This window comes from Molothrus ater, chromosome 28 (assembly GCF_012460135.2).
Source record: "Molothrus ater isolate BHLD 08-10-18 breed brown headed cowbird chromosome 28, BPBGC_Mater_1.1, whole genome shotgun sequence".
NCBI lineage: Eukaryota > Metazoa > Chordata > Aves > Passeriformes > Icteridae > Molothrus > Molothrus ater.
This window is the reverse complement of record NC_050505.2, coordinates 233,001-260,877: the sequence shown is the minus strand read 5'-3', so window position 1 is coordinate 260,877 and position 27,877 is coordinate 233,001. Positions and strand designations below refer to the sequence as shown.

Below are 27,877 nucleotides of genomic sequence, written 5' to 3'. Positions count from 1 at the left end.
TCCTCTCCACAGCCCCATGAAGAAGCAGGTGTTGTAGAGAGTCCAGAGGAGGAACCAGGATGATCAGAGGGGTGGAGCAGCTCTGCTGGAAGGAAAGGCTGGATTGTTCAGCCTGGAGAAAAGGTTTGGGTTGACCTCATTGTGGCCTTCCAGTGACTGAAGGAACCTAAAAGAAGATGGAGAGAGAATTTTCAAGGGCCTGGAGTGCCAGGACAAGAGGGAATGGCTTCCCACTGCCAGAGAGGAAGGCTAGAGGATCTTGGGAAGGAATTCCTCCCTGTGAGGTAGGGAGGGGCAGGGATGGAATTCCCAGAGAAGCTGTGGCTGCCCTTGGATCCTTGGAAGTGTCCAAGGCCAGGGACTTGGAGCATCCTGGGATAGTGGAAGGTGTCCTTGCCCATGGCAGGGGGTGGAATGGGTTGATCTCTTCTGTCCTTTCCAATCCAAACCATTCGGTAACTCCATGGTGTGAATGGACTCAAGTCCATAGCCCAGGTTTGGAATATATTTCTGCCAAACTTAATTTGGGTCAGAGGTTCTGACAGGGTCTGGGTAATACCAGAGTCCAATAACTCCCTAAGAAAGCCACCCTAATCCCCATCCTCCCAACTCATCTTCATGCCCAGCAGAGCACTGCCTGCTGCAGCACAGACCAAATGGGAGCTGGATCTCAAATCCTCTTGGCAAATCTTTGTCTGGCTTGTCAGGAATTGCAGTTGGCAGCCTGCTGTCAACCTTGAATATTCTGTAGAGACTGAGACCATTCCTGATGGAACTGATGAGCTGCAGGTTGTTTGAGTGTGCAGGGTGGCTCAGTGGGCTCTTCCCCCATTGACACCCGTGCTCTGCAGTGGAGAACCATTGACTTAATGCGGTGCTGAAAGGTAATTTGGCTGTTCAGGGTGCTGGATACAGCTCAGGAACAAGGGTAGAAAATGGTGTATATTTATAGGGCTCTCATCAAGATATATGAACTATAGAATGAAATGTTTTCCCAGAACAAAAGCTGAGTGTGAGAACTGCTGACAGATTGGAGCAGGGCCTGTGGTGGGGCATGGAGAGGCAGCAAAGATGGATGCAGCAATTATGATGAAGGCAAAATCTGCTGACAAATTGGCTGGTTCCCCTTTTTCCTTTCAGTCAGGAGTGACAAATGGTTTCATTTATATTACTTCCTACATTAAACAACACCATGGCCGAATGCCTGAAGATCCATCTATGAATGGATTTTAATGTGTTTTCTTTTGAGAGGTTCCCAGTGAATTTTGCCTTTGGTTCTAGTCTGTTAGGTCCCTGCAATGTGGTGTTTGCAACAAGGAAGGATTGCACTGCAATTAAAATTCCTTGTTCTTTTTCTTTCTCCTTACTGGAACTCCTGTGTGAGGAGTGGATTGTTTCTGTTTGGAAGATCCAATTAAGATTCAACACTGAAAGCCTTAGAGGTGGCCTTTACAACTCAATAGAGGTGGAGCAGGAGTGCTGCAGGATATCTTATTTGTTTCACATTCTTAAAGAATTTTCACTTGATATGACAATTAGAAATATAATAAACATAGATAGCAATAACCCTTTGGTTTACAGTGCTGAAAATGTTGCCTGTACTTTCCAAAAATGGGATTAACCAAATATAACTTGCTCTTACACAGAAGAATGCAGAGACTTTTCTCAGTAAATATTAACATTTTAGTTAGCTCTGATTCAATTCTCCCAGACAGTGTTGAAAATTTTAATCAGGTGTTATTTTTAACTGTAGCTACAGAAAATAGCTAATTTCTAGGAAAAGGAGGATAGTGAACAGAAATTGTGAGCACTGCTTTTGTTGGATTTGGCTGTGTCTTCTTCTTTGGATTTACCCACTGACACATCCAAGTTTTCTCAATGTGTCTCCTTATCAAAAGCAGCCCGTGATGGATCTCTGTGAGTAATTTTGGTCTGTGCTGTGTTGATGAGTGTTCAGCACCCTGAACCCACCCTGGTGTGAGTCCCCGTGCCAAACATCCCGCACCCCTTTCAGGAGATCTGCTTGTAACCCCAAAATCTGACAATCCCGAAAATCCTGCAGTTCTCCCTCTGTAAAATCAGCACAAAGGGATTTCTTTCCTCCCTTGCCTTCTTTGAACTGTGGAAATTTGGGCTTTGGGGCAGGGGCAGCCAAGGGCTGTGGGCCCAGGCAGCAGCAGTGATGCCCTAGTTTTAGTTCTGTCTCACCACTAATGGACAGCAGAGTTGTGTCAGCTCCAGCTCCTCGGGAGGGGGACATACGCTGAGCCTAGAGTGCTCTGAAACCTCCTTTGTGCCAAACTGATACAGCAGTGCATCCTCTGATGCTGGTTTTGTTGTTTCTGACGGGGATTTGTACAAGACTTCACAAATGGTGCACATCCAAGGACATTTCCCTCAGGTTTTTATTTATTTAATTGATTCATGTAAGTCCAGCTGTCTGAGAGCAGAACTTCCTCAGTAACACAGAAAACAGAACCAATCCAAGGTGAAGGCTGATTTCGGGAGAGGCTTGGCAATGGGTAACCAAGGCAACGTGGCCTGTTTAGAAATCAGTGCTTGCAGCAGCCCCCCATTTTGTGTGCAGAATGGTCAGCACTAAAAATTAGGGAAGACAAGGTGAGACATCTGAGGCAGACAAAATCATCAGGCAGGGTGTCAGTGGTGCTGTGTGGGAGCTGGACAAGCTGGGGATGGATGGTCATTGCTGGTGGAGTCATTGCTTCACAAGGGGTGAAAGAGTCTGGTTCTGCTAATCCAGAAATGAAAATAGAAATTGCAAGATTTTTGGGTAAAGTGGTCTCAGTCTGCTCTGTTTTTACACTGAGAATCTTTGGCAGAGCTCAGACAGCAACTGTTTATTAATAGAGGGGGAAATGTAGTCCAAAGCCTTCCCTGAATGGGAAAATTCCTCTGGGTCTGATTTGAATCGCTCAATTGGACATGGGGATAAACAGGAGGGAGACACAAGGAGTGTTCTAAGCCATTTCTGTATTCCCATCATCTGTTAAAAGCCCCGGGGGTAAACAGGTATTGTGGCTGCTTTAATTTACATTCACACTGTGATATTCTTTGGCTGATCATGTCTTTCTTTTCACTGAATATCCCTTCAGCATCTCTCCTGGTCAATACAGAAGCTGTGATTTTAGGCTTTTAGGGGATGATCTGTGGAGTAGGAAGATGATCTTGTATGGATGTATCTGAACCAGACCTTAGCTTTGGGCTTTCTTACAATTGCAGGGGGTTGCTCTCTGTCCCAGCCAGTCCTTCTGGATCAGCATTCCCCAGGGCTTTCCTGTGTTTATGTGGGGACAATCAGATCTCCTGGGAGATGGGCTCAGTTTTGCATTAGCACATATGGAAACTGTGGCCCCTGGAGATGAACCAACACTGCTGAATTCATTTCACACGAGCCCCATCCAGGTGCTGCTGAAGTTGTGTCAAACCCAGGCCCAGGGGCTGAGTCAGGGACCGAGTACAGCTCTGCAGGAACCTCAAGGCCAGGTTTGGAGGTGGTCCTGGACACCTGAGAATCCCTTGTCACACCTTTGTCACGCTGCTGGCCAGTGGGATAACATGCCAACACCAGCAGAGCTTTACCCTGCTGGAAGTGGATAAATCCACAACTGATAAACTGCCTGGAAAAAGGCATTGGAGGAGGGGTCTGTACCCATGGATGGTTTTATTGCTCAGTGCTTTTTGTCATATAAAGTGAGCCCAATCTTTCATTGTGCAGGAATGGGTGACTTTTTGGCTGCTTTAGTGCCTGGAGAGTGATGGGGTGGATGGTTGTGCTTTGTCTTTAGCTGGGCTTCATTTCAGTGAGGTTTAAGCTAAAATTCAGTGATCTACAGTGAGAATTGCATGGAGAGGGGGGTATGTTGGTGCAGTGGAGCTGATGGGAGTTCACACCCTGCAGGATGGGGACACAGAGCCCCGATGTCTGCAGGAGCTCTCTAGCCTCTGAGGAGCTGCATTCTGCTGCCATTGCTATAGTAACTTTCTGCCTCCTGATTTTGTTATGAATGGCAGTGGGAAGGCCTCCGTGCCGGCTCCAGCTGATGCCCTGCTGTTCTAAACATCCTCACAGCTCGCTTTCCTTTTTAACCCCTGAGTGCACAGCGCTTTTTAGCCGGGGGTTCCTTTGTGAGCTTGTGCTTTCTTCCTTTGTCTCTGCGCACTCCACAATGAACCGTATGTCCACAGCACACAAAGAGGGGAAATTTGGGAGCTTTGTACAGTTGGATCTTTGCAGGAGGGAATGCTGGTGGGCATTCTGGGGAGGCAGCAGCTTACTGTGGTGTTTTTGCAGGATGAACTAGAGCCGGTAGATTCCGCAGCTGCCAGTGCTCTGAAGACTGACTTAGTGCTCCTTTATCAGTGTGCAGACAACCCCTCTCCAGACACAATGCAGCTCTTTTCCTTCTGCCAGCACTGCTCTCCCTCTGGGAGCTGCTGCTGCCATGGAAAACATCAGAGCTCAGGGATGGTCTGTCCTGTAACCGCGGGAGCAGAGGGTCAATGTTGTCTGTGCCATTTAACAGACGTGTCCCACCAAAGGGACGGGCTTGTTCTAGTTAAAGGAGGAGAGACTCCTCCAGCACTGGGGAAGGAGCTCAGAAATTGGCCCTTGCTGTCACATTAATGGTCTTTGTTCAGGACAGAACTCAAATAACCTTGAAAATGACCCAGTGCTAAAGGCTGCACACACACAGGGACTCCCAAAGAACCGTGATGGGAGAGAAAGTCACAGGTGAGAGAGACTGAATCATCTCCAAGGAGGGGACAGGTTTCCAGTGACCACATTCCGTGTGTTCTCATAAGGACTCAAACCCAGCTTCCCAACTTAATTATTCCTAGAGATAGTGGTGACTGTTTCCTCCCAGCACCCTGAAATTTATCCTCAGTCAGAGCATCTTTTCTATCAGACCTGATCATTTATTCCCCCACCTGGTACTGGTGAAACATTCTTCAATATTTGCCTTCACTTAGTTTCTACTGCTGTTTGTTAAAGTTAGAGAGTGGGAATATATTTTGGGCTCAGGGAATGTGTCCTGCCTTGAGTTGAACAAGAGAGATACACCAAAAAATTATGTGCTTTAAAATCCTGCTCCACCAAATTGACTGGACTTTCATGGATTTTCTGATGTTGACGATATTTCAGGTAATTCTGTTGGTGCTGAGTTGTGTACATGTTCTTATTAGTAAAAAACTGCTTGCCTAGCACTAATATTTCTTAAATCTGATTTTTGAGATGCTGATTAATTAATGCCTAATGCAATAGACATCTTAAGTAATTAATTTTGTTATTATGTCACTTTGTCTTTAATCCCCATGTCTAATTTTCTAATCACTAAAGAATTAATGAATTAAAAGATTGATGTATCAATTTACTCAAGTTATCAAAATATTTATAAAATATTTATTCAAATTATCTTTGCAGGTAGTTAAGTGATTCTTAAACTGCAGCTCTTAATTTTGAAGTAAGAACTTTCTCTGCAAACATTTCCTTTGATCCTACAAAAGTACAATTCAACCTGCTTGGCCTCCAGAGGAGATGATCCCTATCAGATGGAAACCTGAAACTTTACATTTTGATTCACTCAATTTTATTTAACAAATTGTTTAGAGTTGACCTCAGATCTTTAAAACAAAATCCCAGCACACCAGGTCAGGAAAGGCTGTTTTGCCCAAAATGTAACAGAAATTCTGCATCTCCTGGTACTGCTCCCCTCCAAGAGTTAGTGATACCCTGTGTTTTCATTTCAACAGGGGTTTTAGGTGATTTTAAACAAATATTTCCATGTATAAAGCACATATTAAAGGGAATATACAAGCAACTTGTACTCTTTTTGAAACACTGGTACCGAGTTTATGGGATGCTAAGGCAGCATCCTGGATCCTCTCTGTGGCCCATTCCAAGTGCTCCAAGTTGGCAGCGATGGAATCACAGGGATGTCTGGTTTGTCAGGAGTGCTGTCTGCAAGGTTATGGAGAGGAAAAGCAGAGCCCAGGCAGGAGTTAACTCTCTGGGTGATCTGGAAGGCAAACAGATTTATGAAATAAAAGCTTGTATGCAGTTTAATAAGATTAAATTTATTTAATAAGTGCAACATAAGGACGCTGGTTCATTGCAGCAGCAACAGCAATGCCCCAGACTTTGTGCAGAGCAGCACAAAGAGATCTGAGGCTTCAGGGCTGTTGGTCTGTTCAGTCCCTTTTCTTACCACTGATGCTGTTCCTGCCTGGAAACAGGGGCAGGGAACTGTGAGGGCAGAGCAGTGGTGGAGGAGGATCCCCAAACAGGGCTGGCTGCGCACAACAGGAGCCTGGCCCAGTGTCTTGCTCTGTCCCAGGCTGTTGCTGTGGTTGGAGGTGAATTTGAATTTCTATGCCTCATTTCCCATGTGTACAGTGAGGCCAATAATGCTGCCTTTGTCTGTGGGACTGTTTAAAATGTAATGAGATGAGATTTTCAGAAATGACAAATGGTTTTGGGGGCTGTGCATGAGTGCTGGGATGAAGGCTTTGCAGAGGGGCCTGGGCTCTCCTGCTGGGCAGCATGGCCTGATTGGGTTTTCAAGCTGTGTCAGCAAAATGAAGAACCTGAGCAGTGCACAGACAGCCCAGGGCACATCACTGCTTGAAACTGAAGCTTGAGGCTTCTTCTTAGCTTTAAATTAAAATTCAGCAACACTAAGGTATCTTTCCAGTTAGCACTGGCTCTCCCAGACATCACATGTGGAGAGGAGAGAAATCTTTGTGAAAACAAGAGAGAAAGGGGAAGTTTTCCTGTTATGGGATTTAATGACTTGGTTTGATTTTTGCTTTGATATTTACAGCACGAAATTTTCAGCATGAAATTTTCAGCATGAAGTTTTTGTTTAACTGTTTGTCATCCCTGTTCTTCTTTCTGACATTGAACCAAATCCCAGCTCCCTGGCAACACTGATCATCAAGGAAATCTTTGATTGAGACCTTTGGAAAAGGCTGCTGCTTCTGTGTATGTTTGTAATATTATACAGCTCATGACCTGCTGCAATAATGATCTGAAGCATATAGGACGCTTTAGCTCTTTCTGTTTCTTGAAAATGTTGCACTGCTTGAAAATCTGTTTTGTGTAGTTATTTCCCATTTTTTCCAGTTGGAAAAAAATGTACCTATCTGGCACTGTGGCCCAGTTTAGCCATAGCCATTGGATTTCCAGTGTAGCAGTTCTTTCTTCTCTATTACTGCCTCTGGTTGGCATTTTTATTGCAGAATAAAGCAGGACAGTCTGTTTACTTCTATTGATGGACTCAAGATATTTTTCCTCTCCTCACCTGGGTTCACCAGGTCAGTGATGTGTGCATGTAAGCCAGCAGAGCATTCAGAGCGGTTTTTCAGAGCCTACCTCTGCAGACAGGTGCCCTGTGTTTAAAATAGGCTCTAAAGCCATCCCCAAACACAAGGCGAAGCTGCTTAATGCAGCTTAATGGTAAGATGCTTTTGCACTATGAACTGGTAGAGATTCCAGCCAGTGCAGCTGATAAACAGAACCATCAGTGCAAGCAACACCTTCTGAACTCACCTGGGCATTTTCATCCAGCATCCCTTCCTCCCCTGGGGCCTGATGGACCCTCCCCCTCTTTTCTTTCAACTTGTGGAGTTCAGATATGCACAGTGAATTCCTTACAAGGGAGAGGGGAAGGATTTCTGTGCTGGTGGGATGTGCCTGTGTGAATGTGTGATGAATATTCTCAGCTCTGAACCAAGTGTGGATTCTGTTGCTGCCTCTCGGTGCTCAAAACTGGCTCCAGTGCCCAAGGAAGCCTTCCCTGAGCCCAGCATCCTGTAATGGAAGTATCACATGGCAGGTGATGTCCCAGGATATCATTATGTTATATTTAAGTATTTTTATTCCAGTAAAAGGCAAGGTGGTTTCACTGAATGGGAAGTGCTGCTCTAGAATTGTTAGGGAAGAGCCGTGACAGGGGAGAGCAATTCTAGAGCAGCTGAAAGGAAAGGTGAAGCTGAGCTTCATCCCTGATGCAGTTGCAGTGTGTTAATCCAAGAAGAAATTGTTTCTCATGAACCTGAGCTCCTTCTCCTGTTGAATTTACATCTGATTCTTATTTTTAGTGCTGTTGTGCCCTGTCTCAGAGGAACCCAGGGAGCTGCCAGCGCTCAAAGTCAAGCAGGGGAATCACAGGCCAAGCTGTGCTTTATGACCTTGGCTATTATTTTTGACATTATTATTTATTAATGTAGTACTTGGAAGGTGTGTGAAGTTCACATGGATCACAGCTCTGGCATGTCTGCAATGGGAAGACCTTATCTGGGGAGATGGGGAGCAGTCAGGAGATCCCAGTTACAGGACATAAACTGATATTCACTCACTCCTCTTTGCTTTTTGGCCAGAGCTCCCTGCCTTGGAAGGTCAGATTTTAAGCCATGTTCCAATAGTAAAGTTGCCATTATCAATTCTGGGTTCTTTTGAGACAATGCTGGAAAAACTTCAGATAATTTCCAGTCCCCAAATCAATGGCTATTTCCTGCCCAGTACCAGCTCCACACAAATGTCAGTGATGGTGAGCCAGAAGCTGTCATATTCTGAGAGAGGAGTTCAGAGGAAATGTTAATATTTAATGTTGCCTTTTTGTGGTTAGATGGGTGAGTTCTCTTAATGACACTGTCTGGAAGAAGCATATCTCAGTCATCAGCTGTAATTCAGCTGTGGTGGGGCTTCCAAATGTCACAGGACATTTGTGGTTCTCAAGGAAATCAAAAATTTTGGAAATTCTGTCTTAAATATTGAACACTTCTGAGAGATTCCTGTTGCTTCTGTCCATGATCATCCTGGAAATAGCTGAGAAAAATCTGATTTTAGGGCGGGCTGGTGCCTTTCACATGCTGGATTATTGAGAAGAGATTTTGATAGCAATGAGGCTCTCCACTCCCTCTGGAAGTCACTGAGAATTGTGGGCCTCATTTCCATTTGGACCTTTGGAAAATCCTCTGGTAATTGACTCAATATTTGTACTATTGCATGGACCAAAACTGTTTGCATGGACTAAAACCTACTGGCAACAAAATCTGAGTGGCAGAAATTATCTAATTTTCAGAAATTTACGCTAGCTGAGGTCGCTGAGGAAAAAAAACATAGAGGAAAAGTGAGGCATAGGATAAACAGAAATAAAAAGGACCGTGGAAAAAACAAAGATCTTTGTCTCAGCATTTGAATGGACTGTATTCATTTATCAAAAGACTTTCTGCTGGTCTTTAATGTTCCTGAAATAATGTGTCTCGTCTTTGAGTGCTCACCGCCAAGAAAAGCTGTCAGCCACTCCAGCAATTATCATATCCCAAAGGGAAGTTGGTTAATGATTTCTCTGTGGACAACTTGGTCTTTCAGATTTTATGCTCTGCCACAACAATTTCCAATCCAATGAAGCATTTTAGGATTTGGTTGGATTTTTAATACTCAAGGAGTGTTCTGGAAATGGCAGTTATTCAGTGCCACCTCCTGATCATGAACATGTGCCTTAGAAAATTCAAATCCAGGGTGGGATGTGGGGAGCAGCAATGGGTAAGGCAACACTCAGAAGGAGGGAAGGTGGCTTTCCCAGCTTCTGGCCAGGCAGGGGAATTGTTATTGCAATGGCACATGCAACAGGTTGATGCTTTTAAGGGCTGCATAATTTTGTAAGCAGTGCTGGTTGTAGAGTTCAGCACAGCCTAAAACAGATCCTTGCTCTGAGCATCCCTAAAATGTTGTTGATTTACATTCAAGCTTTGTTGCGCTTCTCTTTGAGAATCAGAGTGGTTTGGGTTGGAAGAGACCTTACAGATCATCCCCTACAGAGATCCAGGCTGGAGCTCTCTAAGCCATCCCTTAAATTGCCACAGTGGCTTGTGCCAGGCTTTCTTTGCACATTCTCACTGGAGAATTGACTCAGTGGAGTTCTGTTACAGAGTTCTGCCTCTGAAAATACCCAAATTTCACTGGGATCCTGCTTTGCATGATAAATCTTGCACCCACTGGAAGAATTAATAGTTAATTATTTGCAATAGGAAGAGCCCCAGATTTGGAAGTAGTTGCTGTCATTTAGTTTAATAATGGCAATTTAATGGTGGAATATACTGCTGTAATTCCTGTCTGGGTTCTTAATTGTTAAATAATGAAGAAAATTCTGGATTTGCAGCAATTATCTCACATAAGGATGGAAGACAAATAAAACAACATAGAGCTTATATTGCCTTGTTTCTAATTCAAATCAAGTTTGATTTTTCAGCCTTGGAAGTAACTGTGAGAATGAAATGGAATAAAGCACCATTAGACATTTCATTCATGAGGAGTGGAATCAGAGAACCCCATAACAATTTGGGTGGGAAGGGACCTTAAATCCCACCCAATCCCCACCCCCTGCCATGGGCAGGGACTCCTTCCCCTATCCCAGGTTGCTCCAGGCCCGTCCAGCCTGGCCTTGAACACTTCCAGGGATCCAGGGGCAGCCACAGCTGCTCTGGAATTCTGTCCACTCCCTCTCCACCCACACAGAAAATAATTTTTTCCTAATATCCCATCTAAACCTGCTCTCTGTCAGTTTAAAGCCATTCCCCCTTGTCCTGTCACTCCAGGCTCTTGTAAAAGCTGGGATTTCTTGGCCAGATGGAACAGGAGATGAGAAATTGCTGGTCACCATTGGTGTGACACAGGGATCAGTCCTGTGCTCCTGAGTTTTTCCAGTCAGATTCCAGGGCTCTGCGCATGAAGGAAGTCTCAGTATGAGAGTAAAGAGACAATTTTCCCCCTGTTTGACAAGGAGCCAGCCCAATGCCTATCTTTGTGCTCACATTTCCTTTCTCTCAGTGTAAAGTTATTTTTGCAAAAGGAAATTGTGCAATCCAGGGTCTTCATGCCATCCTTCTCCTTGTCTCTGCCAAGGCAAATGGGGATTGTCTCCTCTCATGGGGTGCTGAGTGCTGAAGCCAGGCAGTACTTATGGCACTCAGGACTTTTGTGCAGGAGCATAAAAGGATCTTAAATTAGGCCAATTCTGCCACTCTCCTCTGCAGTTTCAGGTAAGCGCTCTATTCATCACTTTTCTGGGGTGTTGTTCCTGATGGAAGTCACTTGCTTCAAGGTGTCCGGAGTTTTAGGATATTAAGAAAATCTGAAGATGTCTTTCTACTTAGTTTCCCTCTTTTGTTCCTCTTTTCAATTAATATGTCCACATAAAATGTTATAAATTTAACCCATTTTCATGTGTTGCTAAATGGTTTATCTGCAAATAAGCATTCAGCTTATTCTGCTCTGCACACCCCTATAACTGATATAACAAGAACTAATTAATGTTCATTACAAGAGCAGAATAAAAAGCTGCTGCATGTAGACTGAAACTACCAGTGTGATTCCAACTGCCCTGATCAATTTCTAAGGTTGTGTTTAGGTTTCTCCAGTGTTTCCTCACCTTTGTAGGGCCAAATATGAGCAGTTTTCTGAGGAATTTTCATATTGACACCAGGTTTATGAAATTCAAATCAGAGTCAGTGTCATTCTCAAAGTAATTTATGCGGTTCTCAGTGAAAATAGAAACCCTATGGGATTATTAAACACATGGATTATCAGCTGCCAGTGATTTTTCAGTAAAATGTTGTTATTTCCATGCTTAGAGCATGGGCATTTCCAATTGCTGGCTTAATATGTTACTACTCAGGAATTGTTCTGTGTTATGTAGCTATGAACTCAAATTGAAATATAAATTCTATCATCCCATATTCTCTTTATGATAACAAAGTTGATGGGAATCTGATAATACCTGACTGGAAATTCTGGAATCTTAAACAAGGCTTGTGTTACAGGCATTATAGAGGTTTAGTGGGACTCATGTAGGCAATAATTTCTATGTCTGGTCCCAAACCCAGAGCGATTTTGAGGGTCTGAGTTCTCACTGCACTGGCTGGTGCAACTTTACTCATGCTAAGACTTTTCCTGGAGGAAGAAATATTTGAGGAATAAAGCTGTGGAATCATGTAGACACATTTAAGTGTTTCAGTTCAAGTGTAACAGAAAAAATAGAATTTTCTACAGTTGGGAGTTTTGCAAGATCTGATACTTGGGTTTCATAGGTGGAAATAAAAACTTTTTTATGGAATTGCATCCAGCTGGGACTTTTGCCTCAGCAGCATTGACAGAAGGCATCAGCCTGAGGCCATGGGAAACAGGATACTGAAGGGGCACACCTAGCCAGATCACAGCGAGAAGAGTGGGGTCATGGGAGCCAGGCTGCTGATAGAACTATCCTGTATCTGGTCAGGCTTCTGCTTCTTGTTCTCAGCTGGTTCTGGTATATAAGGCAGAGTTCTGAGTTGATGATTGGACCCTGCCCTCAAAGATCCCTGGTTGTGTTTGCCATGCCCCCAGCTCTTTGGATCTTGTCCCTCAGATGGTGCAGTTTCTGCATTTGTTATTTTGCCATTAAAGATCTTTTATTTTGGGCAAGTTCACTGTACCCATTCCACTATTTTATGCCATGCTTCCCCCGGCCGAGCCAGATTAGGGATCACAGCGAGCCAGACTTCGATACTTTTTTAAATTGCCTCCGTTGTTTTTTCAGTGTCCATGAAAGGACTATAAAAACAGAATTAGTAGACAGACACTGTGAAATACCCAAAAAGGAGAATAAAGCCAAAGGAGGATGATTTTTTGGAATGCCTGAATTTCCTCTGGGTGATTGAAATCATCTTTGGTTTGATACAAGAGACCAGCCAGAGTCTCAGCAGATCAGCAGACACGGGTGAGGTCTTCAACAGAGTTGCCATAAACCCAGCGGGAAATACAAACCCTGAAACTGAAATTCTGCTCAGTGTGTCCTCAGGTGCCTGTGGAAAGGGGAAGCACTTGGAGATTGATATTCATTGTGAGGTTATCTGTATGTGGTAGGGTTATTGTAAAAGAGTCAGATCTGTACAGCAGGAAAATTCAGCCTTTGGAAGTGACTTTTACCAGCTCTGAGACATTTGGAGATTTAGTCCTGTCTGCAGGATTTCATTCCTGTCTGGATCCCTGCACAGCCTCTGGCTTTCCTGACAGATCCTTCCTACCCTTCCACAGAGCCTGTGCCTGTGGCCATCTGAGAATCTTCCAGGTCTGTGCCAAGAGATGAATGAGCTGGATTCCAGGCTGTCCCTAAAAGCCACTGCCTTCATCTCAGCAAATTGCAGAGCGTGTCAACACAATCACTCCAAGGCTTTCCTCTTGCTGGAGCCTCCACCAACGCTCGCCGCAGCTCCAGTGCTGCCTGATCAGCAGTGCTGTGGCAATTAATATTTATAAACCTTAAATAAAACAGCACTTGTGTGTACCTGAGAGACCATCTGTTGGGCTCCAGTCCCCAGCCAAGCACCTGAGATCAGCGTGGCTATAACCCTGCTGGGTCCTTGGGGATGATCCCAGGAGGGGAAGGAGGTGGGGCTATTTCCCTGGAGAGCCCCTGTCTTTGCATTCCCCCCTCCTTCATTAGTTACCAGAGCACATCATCCTCATCCTCCAGGGCCAAACTGCAGGCTTATTTTCTTTTCCTTTTAGTCTGGAGTCTTTTATCACTGCACTGTGCATTTATTACGGGGCTTTGCTCAGCTGTGACCTTGGCTTTGGTGGTTTTCCACCTTTTGGATACAAATGCCTTGATTTCGGTGTGGTTTGCAGGGAAAGATGGCTCTGGGATTATTATTTTTTAAAATACACCTCGATTTATTTCTTTTAGTAGTTTTTGGGGTTGTTTTTTTTTAATCTTGCAAAGGTGCTTGGTAGCCATTTGGACACAGATGCCTCTCAGTTAACTGTTAATGCATGCATGTGCAAAGATGCCTATCAATGAATAATGCATGGGAATAAGTAGCCTGGCCATTGGGTTTGGCCCGCACAAATATCACATATGGATTATCCTGAGGGCCCCAAATCACACATGAAAAACGTATTAACATGTGGAGACGGCCACGTTCGACCTATTGTGTGCTGCACTTCTTACCTTTGTGACCAGACTGGCTCTGCTCCCACGTCCCCAGGGTCTCCCAGGCTCACAGGGTCTGGTGGACTCTGCTCGAACCAGCCCTTTGGGAATGACCCCAGACCTCCCTCCACCTTGCCGGCCCTGGAGCGGCTCGTTTAGGTACAAACCCTGGGGAATAAGTCCCAGATTATGCCAGACATGCGTAGCAGGCGCTGGGTTGGAGCCCAGCAGCGAAGGGGCTGCGCCGGGCAGCGAGAGTCCGGCCGGCTTTGACCCGCACGGCGCCGGGCGCGGGTGGTGCTGAAGGGACAGCGCCGGGGGCCGAGCCGAGACCCGCCGGGGCCCCCGTCTCTCCCTTGACCTCATCCCCTCTCCCTTGCCCCCATCTTCCCTCTTCCCCATCTCCTCTGCGCTACATCTCTCCTCGCCCTCTATCTCCGCTCTGCTCCCCACCCTCGCTCTGCCCCATCTGCTCTCCATCACCCATTTCCCCTTTGTCCCCCATCTCCTCTCTGCCCCCACCTCTCCTCGCCCCCATCTCCCCTTTGCCCATCTTCCCTCTGCCCCCATCTTCTCTCTACCCCATCTCTCCTTTCCTCCCCATCGTTCCTCTGCTCCCATCTCCCTTCTGCCCCCATCTCCCCTTTGCCTCCCTGCCCTCTGCCCCCATGTCCCCTTTGTCCCAATCTCCCCTCGCCCCTGTCGCAGGGTCACGGTCACCACGGGCAGGAGCGCGCGGGGCTGCTCTGTCTCCTCCTCTAGAAACCTGCCCCCAGCCCTAGCCGCCTTTGGCTGCCTCCCCTGATCTCCCGCAGGGAGGAACCGGGGTCTCCTGGCACTGCAGAGGCTTAACTGACTCGCAAGGTCAATAATTTTGGCTCCTGGAGGTGAGTCCCGGTTGCCAGCTCGTTTTCCTCTCTCCCCCGGTTCCCACATCCCTCTCCCATCTGCGTCTCTGTTTCATCCTCTCTTCAGTGCCATCCATCAGCCCTTTTCCCCCTGAAGAGGGTCTGCACCAGCGGCGCCCGAGACCCCAAGAAGCTGAGTCAGCGTTCTGCTCCCGAGCCCCACTGACCCAGCTGCGATCCCAGCTGCTCCCGCCCTCCGGCTCCGCGGCGCTGGGAAAAGTGAGGAACAATGGGATTCCCGGAGCTCTCCACCATTGCTGGGCTGGGGGAGGCAGGGAACAGGCTGGTGGGAGGAAGGGAGGGAGGGAGGCAGAGCCCCTTTCTGCCCTGCCCGGGCAAGGGGAGCAGCCGGAGGGGAGGAGGTGCCCGGTCCCCATCAGCCTCCTGGAACAGCGAGATCTGCACGCCGGGGAAGGGGAGGGGGAGAGGGTGGGTGTGAAGGGGGTTGTTGCTCCAACCTGATCGAGTCCATTTGCCAGTTCACCATTCGCATCACTTCCGGAGCAGTCCTCAGTTTCTGCTGCAGAGTGAGCTTTTTTTTTTTTTTCTTCTCTCTCTCTCTCTCCTTTTCCCTCCCTCCTCATCTGGATGCTGGGAACTTGAAGCCTCCTCCCTTTATTGCAGCAGGATCTGCCCCATCCTTGCTTCAACTTTGCGCTGCATCAAAGAGAGCGAGCCACAGGCTGGCTGGTGCCGATGGGGGCAGGGGACCTGCCGGGCACAGCCCTTTGCAGTTGATGTTGCCGTATCTCTAGGACCCAGATCTGTTTCTTTCCTATCGCTTTCCTTTTTCCCCCTCCCCATCTCTTCTCTCCGTGTGTGTGTGTGTGTGTGTGTGTGTGTGCAGGATCCTCCTGGTTACCGCTGTTGTCATTCCCCCTCAGCAGGGAGACCACCCCAGCCATGGCTGAGAGGAAGCAGAACGGGCGGCAGGGCGAGGAAGAAGAAGTGCCAGCCTTCTTCAAAAACCTGGGCTCGGGCAGTCCCAAGCCCCGGCAGAAATTCTGTGGCATGTTCTGCCCGGTGGAAGGCTCCCTGGAGAATAAGACCATCGACTTCGACTCGCTCTCGGTGGGCCGCGGATGTAACAAAGTCGTGGCAAAGCAGAAGGATGTTGCCCACCTGGGTCCGGATGCTCAGTCCGTCTATTCCAAGCAGAGCGGGAAGGGAGGGGAACCATCTGTTGAATTCGGGAGAAAGGTGGAGATCAGGAGTGCCACGGGGAAGGAGGCGCTGCAGAACCTGAATGACAAGGTGGGTGCATATATATAGAGATATATTTATATATATATATATATATTGTGGGGGGTGAACTCGGGCACGCGATAGGCTGCAGAGAGGACGGATCCTCTCCACCTGCAGCCGCTGGCTTTTATGTCCCCCGCATCCGTGTGGCAGTCCGTGCCTTCCCCTGGGCAGCAGCATCTCTCGCAGAGCCTTCAGAGCTCGAAAGCTGTCCGTGTGCTCTCTGCAGGTGTACGAGAGGGGGGCACAAGAAGAAAGAAGACCCCCCCCCCCCACTCCCCCGCACTCACAAACACCCCGCCCTGCCCTCCCGTCTGGGGAGAAACAGCGACTTTTTTCTTTCTTAGGCGATTCCCCCAGCACGAAGGTAGGGAAATGCCCCACCCAGGCAGGGAATGCAGCTCACGGAACAGAAACGCGATTGTGAGCAAGAGAACATCAATGAGCCTCCACCTACCGGGATCAAATCCCTGCAGGCTTCTTCTAGGGGGGACTCCTACCCCTGCTCCCAGGGGAGCACAGGCACCGGAGCGACCCCTGGGAGCTGCATTTCAATGCCAATTTTCATCAGGGCTGCTGGCTACAGTGGGAATTTTTGACTCGGGAAGATCTGGGACTTTCACAGGAATGTGGCATCCTCGTAGCAACCCAGAACTCCTCCCAGGATTTTAAGACTGCTGCAGATACCTCTCATTCTCTGGATTTGTCAGGGTGTAATAAAGCCCATCTTCTTCCAGAGGCAAAACCCACTGAACCTACAGATCTGCCTGACCATGCCCATCTGTTTTCCTCACTAGATCGATTTAAACCAGCTTTACTCAGCTGTGAGCCACGAAATACTCAGTGCACACCTCTGACAGTGCAGGCAGAGGTTGGAAGAGCAGAAATGAATGAATGAAGTACCCACCAACAGCCTGCTAAACTCCTGGCATAGGGCAGAAGTTTCTCTGAATAGTCTCCCAGTGGGCATAGAGCAGCCCTTTCTTCTGGAAGCTGCTCCTAGGATGGGCCTTCTGGTTTTTAAATCTGATATGGATTGTGTATGATGGGCAGAAGTCTGCCTGGAATTCAGAATATGGGCTAATTCACCACTTTCTCCTGCTTTCAGAAACATGAAGTATTACTGGAGGTAATATAAAAATAGAAATTAATCAAATGTATTAGTTATAAAATATGAACTAGAGGCTCATCCTCCCCAAATCAGCCCCTGCTGCAGTGACCTAAGGGCTCCATCCAGCCATATTTCCACATGTGAACCACTGCTGTCACAAAGAGCTTACAAAGGCAGGCACAGATTTTCAGAATTCCCACACACCAGCCCCAGTGAGGAGGAGGAGGAGGAGGAGGATGTGCTCCACACTGCTCCAAACCTGCTTTCCCAAACCCAAACAAAAATTTGCCACTACACATGCCTGAAGTTTACTCTGATCATGCTGAAGTGTCTACTAATGGAGTAACTTTCCATGATTAATTGGTCTTGTTGGACCAATCAAGGTGCATTTCAAGAATAAAGGGCTTTTTCATCTTGGAGAGTCAAAGGTTCTGCAATTCATGACATTTTAAGAGCTAATTTTGGACAATCTGATGTCCTGTGGGACATAAGTATAAGCAGGATATACATTAACTCTGAAAAGATAAATTATTTTCTGATTAAATGGTACCAGTATAATAAAAATTTAAGTACAACATTGTGCAAAATCAGAATCCACTGAGAATATTAATAATATTTTTTAAAGTGTGTTTTTGGTTCTACTTTAAAGATTATTGTCTAAATGTTAACTGAGGGGATGAAATAATGGGATGGTACAAAACACTTGAGTTGTTTCTCATTAGCTTTACTTAACACTGATGCCAATGGATCGTGATGTGAGGGGTAGTGAGCATTGGGGTAAGTGAAGTCTCTTGGGATAAATGTCATGCTATGGATTGGGAACTTATTGCAGGAATGTTTTAGCTTTGGTTTTCCAGATGACTGCACCCATAGCTTGAATCAATGGTTAAATCCTCAGCAAGTAAAATTGGCTTTATGGGTTTAAAACTCAGTCATCCTTTCTGTCACATACAGAAAGATCTTGTCTTAAACCCCTTTGAAATAGTTAACAAAGCAATATGGACAAGCTATTTTTTATATTTTTCTCTGAGGTCTCAACTGTCAAGAGGATAAAAAAGGGGATGTAATTATTCCACATTAAATTGCAATATATTGTTTTGTGGGGCAAGATAAGGGCAATCAAATCTCTCTGTGTCTGTCTTGCCTGGGATATTCTGTAGCCATCTATCATGTGTTGCCCCTGGGCTGTGCTGCCTCATAATTCAGGGTTAAGATCATCTCTGGAGGCACCAGGAAGGCTCAGCCTCAGTTCCAGCAGCATTTGCAGCTCCATCTCTGGTGGCCAATTCAACAGGTCTGCAGCTCAGCTCAGAGCCAAGCTCTGCTGCTTCCAGCTGCCAGGCCTCAGAGAACTGGCTGTGCTTCTGTTTCCCATCTGAACTTTCTCATCTTCCCTGTTTGGGCTGTTCCTGTTTCTGGAGCTGCTGGTTCAGTGTCTGGGCCCTGCTCAGTGCTCTGAGGCCCTGACCCCAACACTGGGATGTGCCAAGAACATAATCTTCAGATGTGGGATTCCTTAAATGAGGCAAGAGGTCCTTGGCCTGGCTCTCAGGAGCTGCTGTGCACCTGCAAGATCAGTTTCTGCAGTGGGATTTACCCCCAGGATAATCCAGGTTGGAAAAGCCATCCAAGACCATCAGGTCTGACCTTGCCCAATCGCCACCCAGCCCAGAGCTCTGAGTGTCATGTCCAGGCCTACTTTGGACCCCTCCAGGGATGGGCACTCCAACCCTCCCTGGGCAGTGCCAAGCCCTGAGCCCCCTTTCCATGGGGAAATTCCTGCTGTGCCCACCCTGAGCCTGCCCTGGCCCAGCCTGAGGCCGTTCCCTCTGCTCCTGTCCCTGTTCCCTGGAGCACAGCCCGGCCCCTCCGGCTGTGCCCTCCTGGCAGGAGCTGTGCAGAGCCACAAGGGCCCCCTGAGCCTCCTTTGCTCCAGGCTCAGCCCCTGCCCAGCTCCCTCAGCCTCTCCCCAGCTCTGTTGCCCATCAGCTCTGCTTTGTAGTCAGTGCAGAAGCTGGAAGGTTCCTGGTCCCAGAGCAGGGACTGCTGGAATGGCATCCCAGGGCAATATTCCCCTTTTCCTTACATGACAAGTCTTGAGAGAGGGGCATTCATCTGGGGTTTAAAAAACGTTGGCCATTGACTGCTTGAGCTAGGTCATTTCTCCTAGTGTATTTCTCAGATTTCCCATATCTGTAATTGCTATTCTTCTGCCTTTCTGACCTATTGACATTTTTGGGAGAGAGTCAGTATTTTAGGGAACATCTATAGAGAAAAGCAAGGTTTAATTGTAAGAGAGATCACAGGGCTTTAATCTGGTTTGCAGAGAGAGCCTGAGTAGCTGCTCACACTCTACAACACCAGTACAAGAGCTGGGATTCCGGATCTCTCCTTCATTTGCCATCTCATTGTTACTCCAGTGGTTCAGGTGTTCCCCCTGTGCACTTTTACATTCCTTTTTTACCTCCCTTAAAACAGTTCCTGGTCCTTTGGGAAGCACAGAGCACTGTGTTTAAACTGCTGGTCTAAACCAACAAAGCCTATTGTAACAAATAACAACAATGAATAAACAGACAGTAGGAATATGTTTTTAGTTTGGAATTGACAGGAGAGGACTCACTTGCAAAACACTATCATGAAGCTTGCAACATGACTGGACTTTTTCCTAAAACCTCAAAGCCCTCAGGATCATGGTTGTTCATTCCTGGAGAGAAATAATGAATAACAGGATGTTGTTGAGAGCTCAAATAATCACAGACTCTGGAACATTAATGGAACTGTTGTCTAAAACACAGGAGCTGTTCCAGACACTGAAATGCAGTCCTGAGTTTAGTTTGTTACAATGCCTGCAATTTTTCTAGCCTTGTTTCGACAGTCATTGTTTGCAAAATAATCATAAGGAAGGATGACTTGCATGTTCTTCCAATGGGTCAGGATGGTTTGTGGAAACAGTGAGGAGCAAAAATGCCACAATCCTTTTAACTTTTTCTCAAAGCCATCATTCTGCACAGCTGCTGTTCTATACATCCAATGGGTGTCTAGTGGAGTGGTTTTATATGCAGAGTTTACTAATATCACACTTCCAGGCAGGAATGAAGAAGGGGTTTTTATACAGGGCCAACAGATTATTTGGGTTAAAGATTTGATGAGAAAATTTAAACACTTGGAGCCAGATCTCCCTACTCAGCTTGGAGCTGATACAGGCTGCATCCCAAGGGATGAATTCTATTACTGGCACATGGGAGTGGCAGTTTGGTGTGCCACCCTTATGCCACCTCCCTGGACACAATTCAACAGGCCCTCTCTGGTGTTAGTAGACGCTGAGCAGTCATTTAGGGTCTGCCTGAGATTTTCTACCTGCAGGGCCGTGCCTGACTCCCTGTATCATACATTTGTCTTGTGGCACATCAAATCTGGGTGTTATCTCCTGGGAGGTTGTTGCAAAGTTGGAAAATGACGTTGTCAACAAAGTTCAGGTAGGGTGGGGGCATGTGTCCTCATGAACTCTCTTAGCTTATAAAACAACAGCATTTGGGAGCAAAAAACCACCAAAACCCAAACCTCTTTGCACTTCTGTGTGATTATCAATGTCCTGTCCTATGATCCCCTCCCAAAGAACAGGAATGACTCTCAGGGTGGGAGAATACAGGTCAAAATTCCATTTTTTCTCTGAGTCATGATCATCCTGCACCTCAGAGGAAGGCAAAGCTGGCTGGCACAAGCAGGGACAGCAGTGGTTGAGAGCCTGATGCTTTTCCCTGTAGGTTTTTGGGAAAGAAGAAGAGATTATAATGTTAAAAAACTGTACAGTCACTGAAAACAGACATTTCTTAGTACCTACCCATGCTTCCCATGGGCCTGGGGGTGCGAGAGGATGAAAGGGAGAGGCAGTGACAGTGAGGCCTGAATGTCCCATGCCTTTGTTCCAGAAATTCTGCATTTAGCTGTGGTGCAGGTCAGGGCAGGATGTGGCTGTGAGCGGTTTGGAGAGAATAGCACATTTTTTTCTGTGAATTGTATAACCTCTGACAGAGCAATCCCTGTCTAGAACCCTGAAGAGAGTCTGGCTCATTCCCAGGTACATGATGGGGAATTGTTTAATTGCTGGGATTGTTTAAGGAAAATTCACATCATGGTACTCAGGACATTTCCTCTAAGAAACACACTCTAACACCAACAGCCTTCTTAAAATGCTATTTTTGAGCCTCCTGAAGGTTTCTCTGGATTTTAAAAGAAAGAAAATCAATTGGAATGTTAATTTTAATTTGCAGATCGAATGTACATTTTGATTGACCTGTTTGTGTGGCTAGAAAGTGAATCTTACCCTCAAAAAAAGTGATAGTCTGTATGCAAAAAAAAAAAAAAAGAGGCTATTTCTCTGAGAAGCTGTATGATTTTTACCTCCTTGTAGTAACATTTGACCCCCCCATGGTCATTTCTGTGCTATGACTCTTAATTTTAATTTTCTCCTCTAAGATAATAAAGCAAGAGATGCTCATCGTCAAGTTTAACTCCTCTCAGTAATTTAATTTACAGTGATTAATAAAGGACAGTTCTTTCATAATCTTTTGGGAAGGACAGATGTAACTCCTCCTACCATGTATCAGCCTGGATTTAATTCTCTCTACACTTCCTAGGATACAGGACATTCCTGGATCCATGGAAAACTCCTTTAAAATCGTTGAGAGTTGGAGCTGATGCAACACTTGCAATGGCAGGATCATGACAGAAAATTAGGGCCTGATGAGTGAACTCCTGAAAGCTCTTTTGGCCCAGTTCATTTAAATCCATCTCTGATTCCTCTTTTCATTAAGTTTTAAAATGGATATTTCCATTTGAAGGTTTTTTAATTTCATGGCAAAATGCCATTGGGGACACACCTTTAAGTATTCAGTAGGAGTAGAAGCAATTTGGGTGTTGCAGAAATTCTGTGGGCTTTGTTGCCATTACACTAAAATTCCACAGAGGAAGAAACTCTTTTTAATACTTCTTTTCCCAACCATCCAGTAACTTCACAGTGGGAATAAAACTCTTTTCCAAGTGCTTTATGGTAGTTCACAGAATCTCTGAGTTAAGATTCAGAGCTGATGTAAATTGATTTCTTCTGATGCCCGTGCTGATTTATTTCAGCATAGATTTATTTTGATGATTTTAGCATAGATTATCACTGCACAAAGACTCTCGCATTCCTGTGCCATTTTCCCTCTAGACCTTTGCAGGATACAAATTTAGACATATATATGTTCCTTTAACATGAAAAAAGTTTTTGCTGCCAAGAGCCTCGCAAGTGCTGCAGCAGCTGGGCAGGAAGGGCTGCTGATGATCCTGGCCAATATTCCCCCAAATACCTGAAGCCTGAGGATGGGTCAGGGACACTCTTGTCCTTCCCTTTATTAGCATTGATTAGACAGTGCTCATTAATGTGACACCTATAATTTTATCCTGTTCAGCCCCCTGTGTGCAGAAGAGACCTGTGGAAGACAAAGTGCATCAGCATTATCCAGATATCCCATCACTTCTCAAAATATCCTAGCACTGTATAGGGCAGCAGGGCTGGACCCAGCCCTGCCAGGATTTAACAAGGAAGTTCAATTCTCTTCTTTTAACAAAGGACCCAACTCCTGCCTCTGATGTTTCATAAGTTACTTTTCTTCATTTAACTTGTGGGGGAGTTTATGCAGGAACTAGAGATTTACCAGAAGAATTACTCAGAGAATCATGGAATGGTTTGGGTTGGAAAGAACCTTAAAGCTCACCCAGTTCCAGCCCCTTGCCATGGGCAGGGACATCTTCCACTGGACCAGATTGCTCCAAGCTCTATCAGAACCAATCAAAAAGATGCACTTAGGTAATTCCAGGCTGTTCCCCACTTGTTCTCATCCTAACATTGTCAATTAGCTCTAATCCTCCCCTCTCCTTACGTGAGCTTATACAATAGACAATTTCCACTCCTTACCTTTTTCAAGCAAGGGTAAATAAGCCAGTTTGCAACTACAGTAATTTGAAAATTACCTATTTTGACAACGTTTTAGCGCATTGTTAAAAGCAAAGAAAATTGGGGCATATTGGTGTGCTGTAATGGAGCTAGTAGACATGCTTGGGAGCTCATTTCTAGTCCTAAATCATGGAAGTTTTAAAAATTTGGTGCTGTGTAGATGTTGCATCTTCAACAAGTGTGGTTTTCCAGCCCTTTAATCTCTGAATTTATTTCATTCTGGATTACTTAGGTTCTTGCAACAAGGTGATGAGAAAGACAAGTGTCACCTTAAGATTGGTTATTGCTTTCTGACCCTAGTCACTGCTGGATCCAAGTTATGGAATATATGACTATGGAATACTCAACGTTCAAGAACTGCTGCTCTGAATTAAGCCCATGTGCAGTAGGAAGCCTTTTTAAAATAAAAAAAAAGAAAAATTGCAATAGGTGTATTTGGGCAGCTGAGATGCTGAGATGGGCTCTAGGTGTGTTGGTGATCCACTGCCCGAGGCCTGGGTGCCACCTCCCAGCCTTGGGCAGTGTGTGATTCCTCTCTGGTACTCTCCTACCTGCAAATAAAAGGCATGGAATCATTCCGATATTAAACTGAGGAGGAAAACAAGCATCAAAGAGAAAAAAAGAGGAACAGTTGCACTGTCTAAATTTAGAGACATGATGTAGATTCCTGGTGCCATGTTCTGAGCAAAAATATGCTAAGGTTTCAAAACTTCTTCAAGCACACATCAGAGGCTCAGGATAATTCATTCAGGGTTGTCTATTCTAATCATTAAATCAAAATAAACCCTACAGGCTGACAAATTAATCATTTTGTCACTGTCATAATGAGCCACTTTTTCATTTGTTGCTAATTGGATATTAACTGATTGACATATCATCTCCTTAAGTATTGTGGGATATCCTACCTATACCCAGGAAAAACTACTTTCTATATTCCTTTGAGCTTCCTGTGAAGAAACAAACATAAAAGGTCCTGATAGGAGTCTCTTTGAACAGATTATGTTTTTATAATGATTTATTGCTCTCCTAGACCAAAGGTTTCATTTCCTACTGGCTGTACATGGTGTGTTTGGGTACGTAGAGATCACAATTTTGTGGCAGGCAAAGATGCAGTTTGTGTGATGTGAAATTCATCGTGAGTGACGGAAGAAGGTAAGTCTTTGATCCTTAATTATTAGTTATAATCTTCAAGCAGAAGTGAATTTGTGGTATTGAGTTCTCCAAAAATTGTGTTGTACCTTACCCCAGCACAGCTGATGTCAGAGGAACCTGCTTGGCCACGGATCCCACCTCCTTTTCCTGCACTCGGACAAGTGCCTTGTAAACAATGAGGAGATATTTATGCCATTTAATGCATTTCTTTCCTTGAAGTACCAGCTTATGGAGTTCAGGGACTGAGAAATTTGACTCCAAGTGTGACTGAAACATGGAACACGGAGTTGGCAGCACTGGAGTAGTAAGGAATGGCCCGAGGCATCATGGAGAGGACCCCCACGCCCGGGTGCGTAGCTCTGAGCCCACATTTCCCTGGCACTAAGGTTTCAGGTTAGTGACCACAGGTGTCTGTGGGGGGTTGGATCCGGGCTGCATTTTCTGGACGAGGTGTGGGAGAAGGCAGACTGGGAAAACAAAGCGTCGGGAGTGGCTTCAGATCTTCATTCCCTCCCCCCCCCCCCCCCCAATTTGCTAATTGGGAGCGCCAGGAAGGGTGGGGTAGGACAAAGAAGATCGAAAGCAGCGAGGTCCCCACCGGGCGTGCTCTGCTCTTTTCGTGCGGGGGCTCGGATGGAGGCTGTCCGCAGCCCCGGGAGTGGGGGATGGCTCCAGCTCCTCCCGGGATGGGGTACAGCCTCAGCGGGGGATGCATGGCGGTGTCCGCACACCCGACAATAGTGGGGTCGTTCCCGCTCCTCCCGGGGGATCTCGCAGCCCCTGCGGGGAATAAAACGCGGCGTTCGCATCCCCCGAAGGGCTCATTTCCCAGAGCCCCGCGGCTGCCCCGCCCAGCGCTGCAGCTTCACTAACCCGGAGCCCGCGGGAAGCGTTTCGGTGGGAGCGGGGGAGCGGGGGGCGGGCGGGCGGTGCCTGGCGTGTTCCGATGGATTCCGGTCCGTGTATCCCGATATATCCCGAGATATCCCGACGCCTTCCCGCTCCCCATCCCTGCTCCCGCGCCCTGTCGCCCGGACCGCGCAGCCCCTCCTTCCGCTCATTTGCATTCCGGCGCGTCCCTCGCTCTGCCATTGGGCGGAAGCCGCCGTTGATTTGCATCCCCGCGGGCACTCAGCCAATGGCGCAGCGCGCCGGGCGGACGGGGCCCGGGAGCGGCGGGGGCCGCATGCGCGGCTGCCGCCCCGCCGCTGCTCGGGGCTGGGCTGGGCTTGGCTGGGCTGGGCTGGGCCGGGCTTTGCTGGGGCTGGGCCGGGCCGGGCTCCGGGCACAGGGAAGAAAGGGAGGCGCGCAGGGTTGGCTGCGTCTGCCGTTCCGGCCATTGCGGAGAGCACCGATCACCTCTCGCACCGCGCCCCCCACCCTCGCTCCCCTTCCCTGGGTTCGCCGTGATTTAGCCTCGGGGGATTTATTTTTGTTCCGGTTTTTTTTTTTTTTTGTTGTGTTTGGGGTTTTTTTTGTTTGTGTGGGTTTTTCTTTTTTGTTTTTTTTTTTTTTTTTTCCCTTTACACACTGGTGAAGGGGAGGTTGCGGAGCAGTTGCTACGCGGGAGACAATAGCGGTGTAGCAGCCGCTGCGCTTCTCTTTAAAAAACATATAACATTACTGAATAAATACATCGGGGGTTGATTTCCCAAGATGTCTTATCAGGGGAAGAAAAATATTCCGCGGATCACGGTGAGTGGAGCGCAGGGGAATAGCGGCGGAGAAGGGGGAGGGGTGCGCGGGGATGGAGCCCTTTGTGTGCCGGAGCGATGCGGGGCTGGGGCAGGATAATGGGATCAGGGATAATGCGGCGCTTCCTGTGCTGCAGCGCTGGGGGGGCCGGGGTCGGCGGAGCCGAGCCCGGCCGGGGGCGGTTTCAGCGGCATCGCCCCGCAGCAGCGCAGCGCCGACCCCCGGACAGCACCGGGGACCCCCGCTCGGGCGCTCGGTGCCCTGGGGCTGTGCCCGGGGAGGGGTCCCTGCCTTGGGGCTGTGCCCGAGGGGCTCTTCCAGCCCTGGGGCTGTGCCTAGGAGGGGCTCGGTGCCTTCCCGGGCGTTCCATCCCCGCCCGCCCCAGCCCGGCGAAGGGCGGCCCCGGCGAGGGCATCAGCTGGAGACCCCAATCCCCGCCGGGCTGGCGCTGGGGATTTTCCAGGATAGTCTTTTCTTCTCCAGGAAGCTTCTGGCAAGGCGCAGGTTTCGGTGCGGTCCTGGGGGAGCAGGGAAGGAGCCGTTATATAAACCCCTCCCTCGGTCTCCTTGTTAAGGGAGCCGATTTAGGGCAGGTATTGCAGATCCAAGGGTACCAACTTTTGGTTACGTAAGATATCCTCGACTAACGGGCTGCTGGAGCTGCTTATTTTTTTGGACACAGGAGTTTTTCATCCTTGGCAGCGGTTCCTCACCTTCCCCACGGACACACCCTTCCCCGTCCTCCTTCCTCATCCTCGGGGGCAGGAAAAGGAGCTCTGAAACGGGGCTTTGACGTGTCGGGTTTGGGCAGGAGTCGCTGGATTGTACAATTGCGGTGCTTAAGGAAGGCAGGGGATGTATAAAATGGTTATTGCTAAATGGTGCATTCTTCTTTTTTTTTAATTATTTTTTCTCTGGAAAGGGGAGTCTGTTTCCCTCCAAGAGTCCAATGGTAAAGAGTTTAAAAAGCTGCCTCTGTTTAAAGGGCGATAGAGGTTCCTACTGAATCCCTGTCACGGGCCAGGAGTAGCATGACGCATTTTTCTTCTGGCTGAACGCTCTGATTTATGTTCTGTGCACCCAATCCTCCTGCAAAGGAGTAGGAAAATCAGATTCTGCTTCTGTTTACTGTTGTGCAAACCTGGGATTATCAGCTGAGGCTAACACTGGAAAAAGGAGGATAATGGATGTGTGGCTGCCCTGATTTTGCTGCTGAATAGACACAGATTTGGTGGCAGGCCCTCACAGGGATGTGAGCTGCATGTGCTTTTGTCTCCAAGGTGGTTGAGATGAGCAAGAGGATTCGTCCTGATCTCAGAGCCCTCTCAAGAGCCCAGCAGCAGCCCTGGTTACTGCCAGAAGCATCATTAAAATGTTCTAGGCTGCGTTTTGTGGCCACTTTACATGTATATTTTTCCCTTCTTCTTCTGTAATTGATGCCCAGTGTATGAAGACTTGAGCTGTTGGTGACATCCATGCCCAGACTTTCCCATTTTAAAGGCATGAGGAGCCTGCAGTGGAGGTGGGCATCAACACTGCAGTATTTCTGGAAATGGTAAACATATAGAACAGTTTGCTGGAGAGGCTGGTATTGAAAGACAAGTGGGTTTTTCACACCCCACATTAATTCACTCAGGCTTATTGGCATTTGCAGCAGCTCCTAAATTTAAATTTTGGGGGTTTCTTTTTATTTGAAATCAGTGGCATTATCCAGGGGAACTCTCCACTGCAGCAGGAGGAGGAAGGAGAAGCAGAAAAGGAGGGAGATGGTCTTAAC

The 27,877-nt window shown here is 47.1% G+C and overlaps 1 protein-coding gene and 1 long non-coding RNA gene across 3 annotated transcripts in view; one reads left to right on the top strand and one right to left on the bottom strand.

Annotated features, from left to right (window-relative positions):
- Positions 1-5,598: 5,598 nt before the first annotated feature.
- Positions 5,599-15,207, bottom strand: LOC118695318 (uncharacterized). The gene is made up of 3 exons (XR_004981515.1): positions 15,070-15,207; positions 14,013-14,162; positions 5,599-6,038 (listed from the first exon to the last, which is right to left on the bottom strand). It is a non-coding gene; the product is annotated as an uncharacterized LOC118695318 (long non-coding RNA).
- A 561-nt stretch (positions 15,208-15,768) lies between these two features.
- DPYSL2 (dihydropyrimidinase like 2) overlaps positions 15,769-27,877 on the top strand; it is a 52,611-nt gene continuing 40,502 nt past the window's right edge. Inside the window, exon 1 of one of the 2 annotated variants that reach the window (XM_036396809.2) lies at positions 15,769-16,156. In XM_036396809.2, coding sequence (XP_036252702.1) covers positions 15,806-16,156 — 351 coding nt within the window. In that variant the 5' untranslated portion in view covers positions 15,769-15,805. Of the gene's footprint in view, positions 16,157-25,925; positions 26,101-27,877 lie in introns of those variants that run through there. The other variant, XM_036396811.2, reaches the window with a different exon arrangement.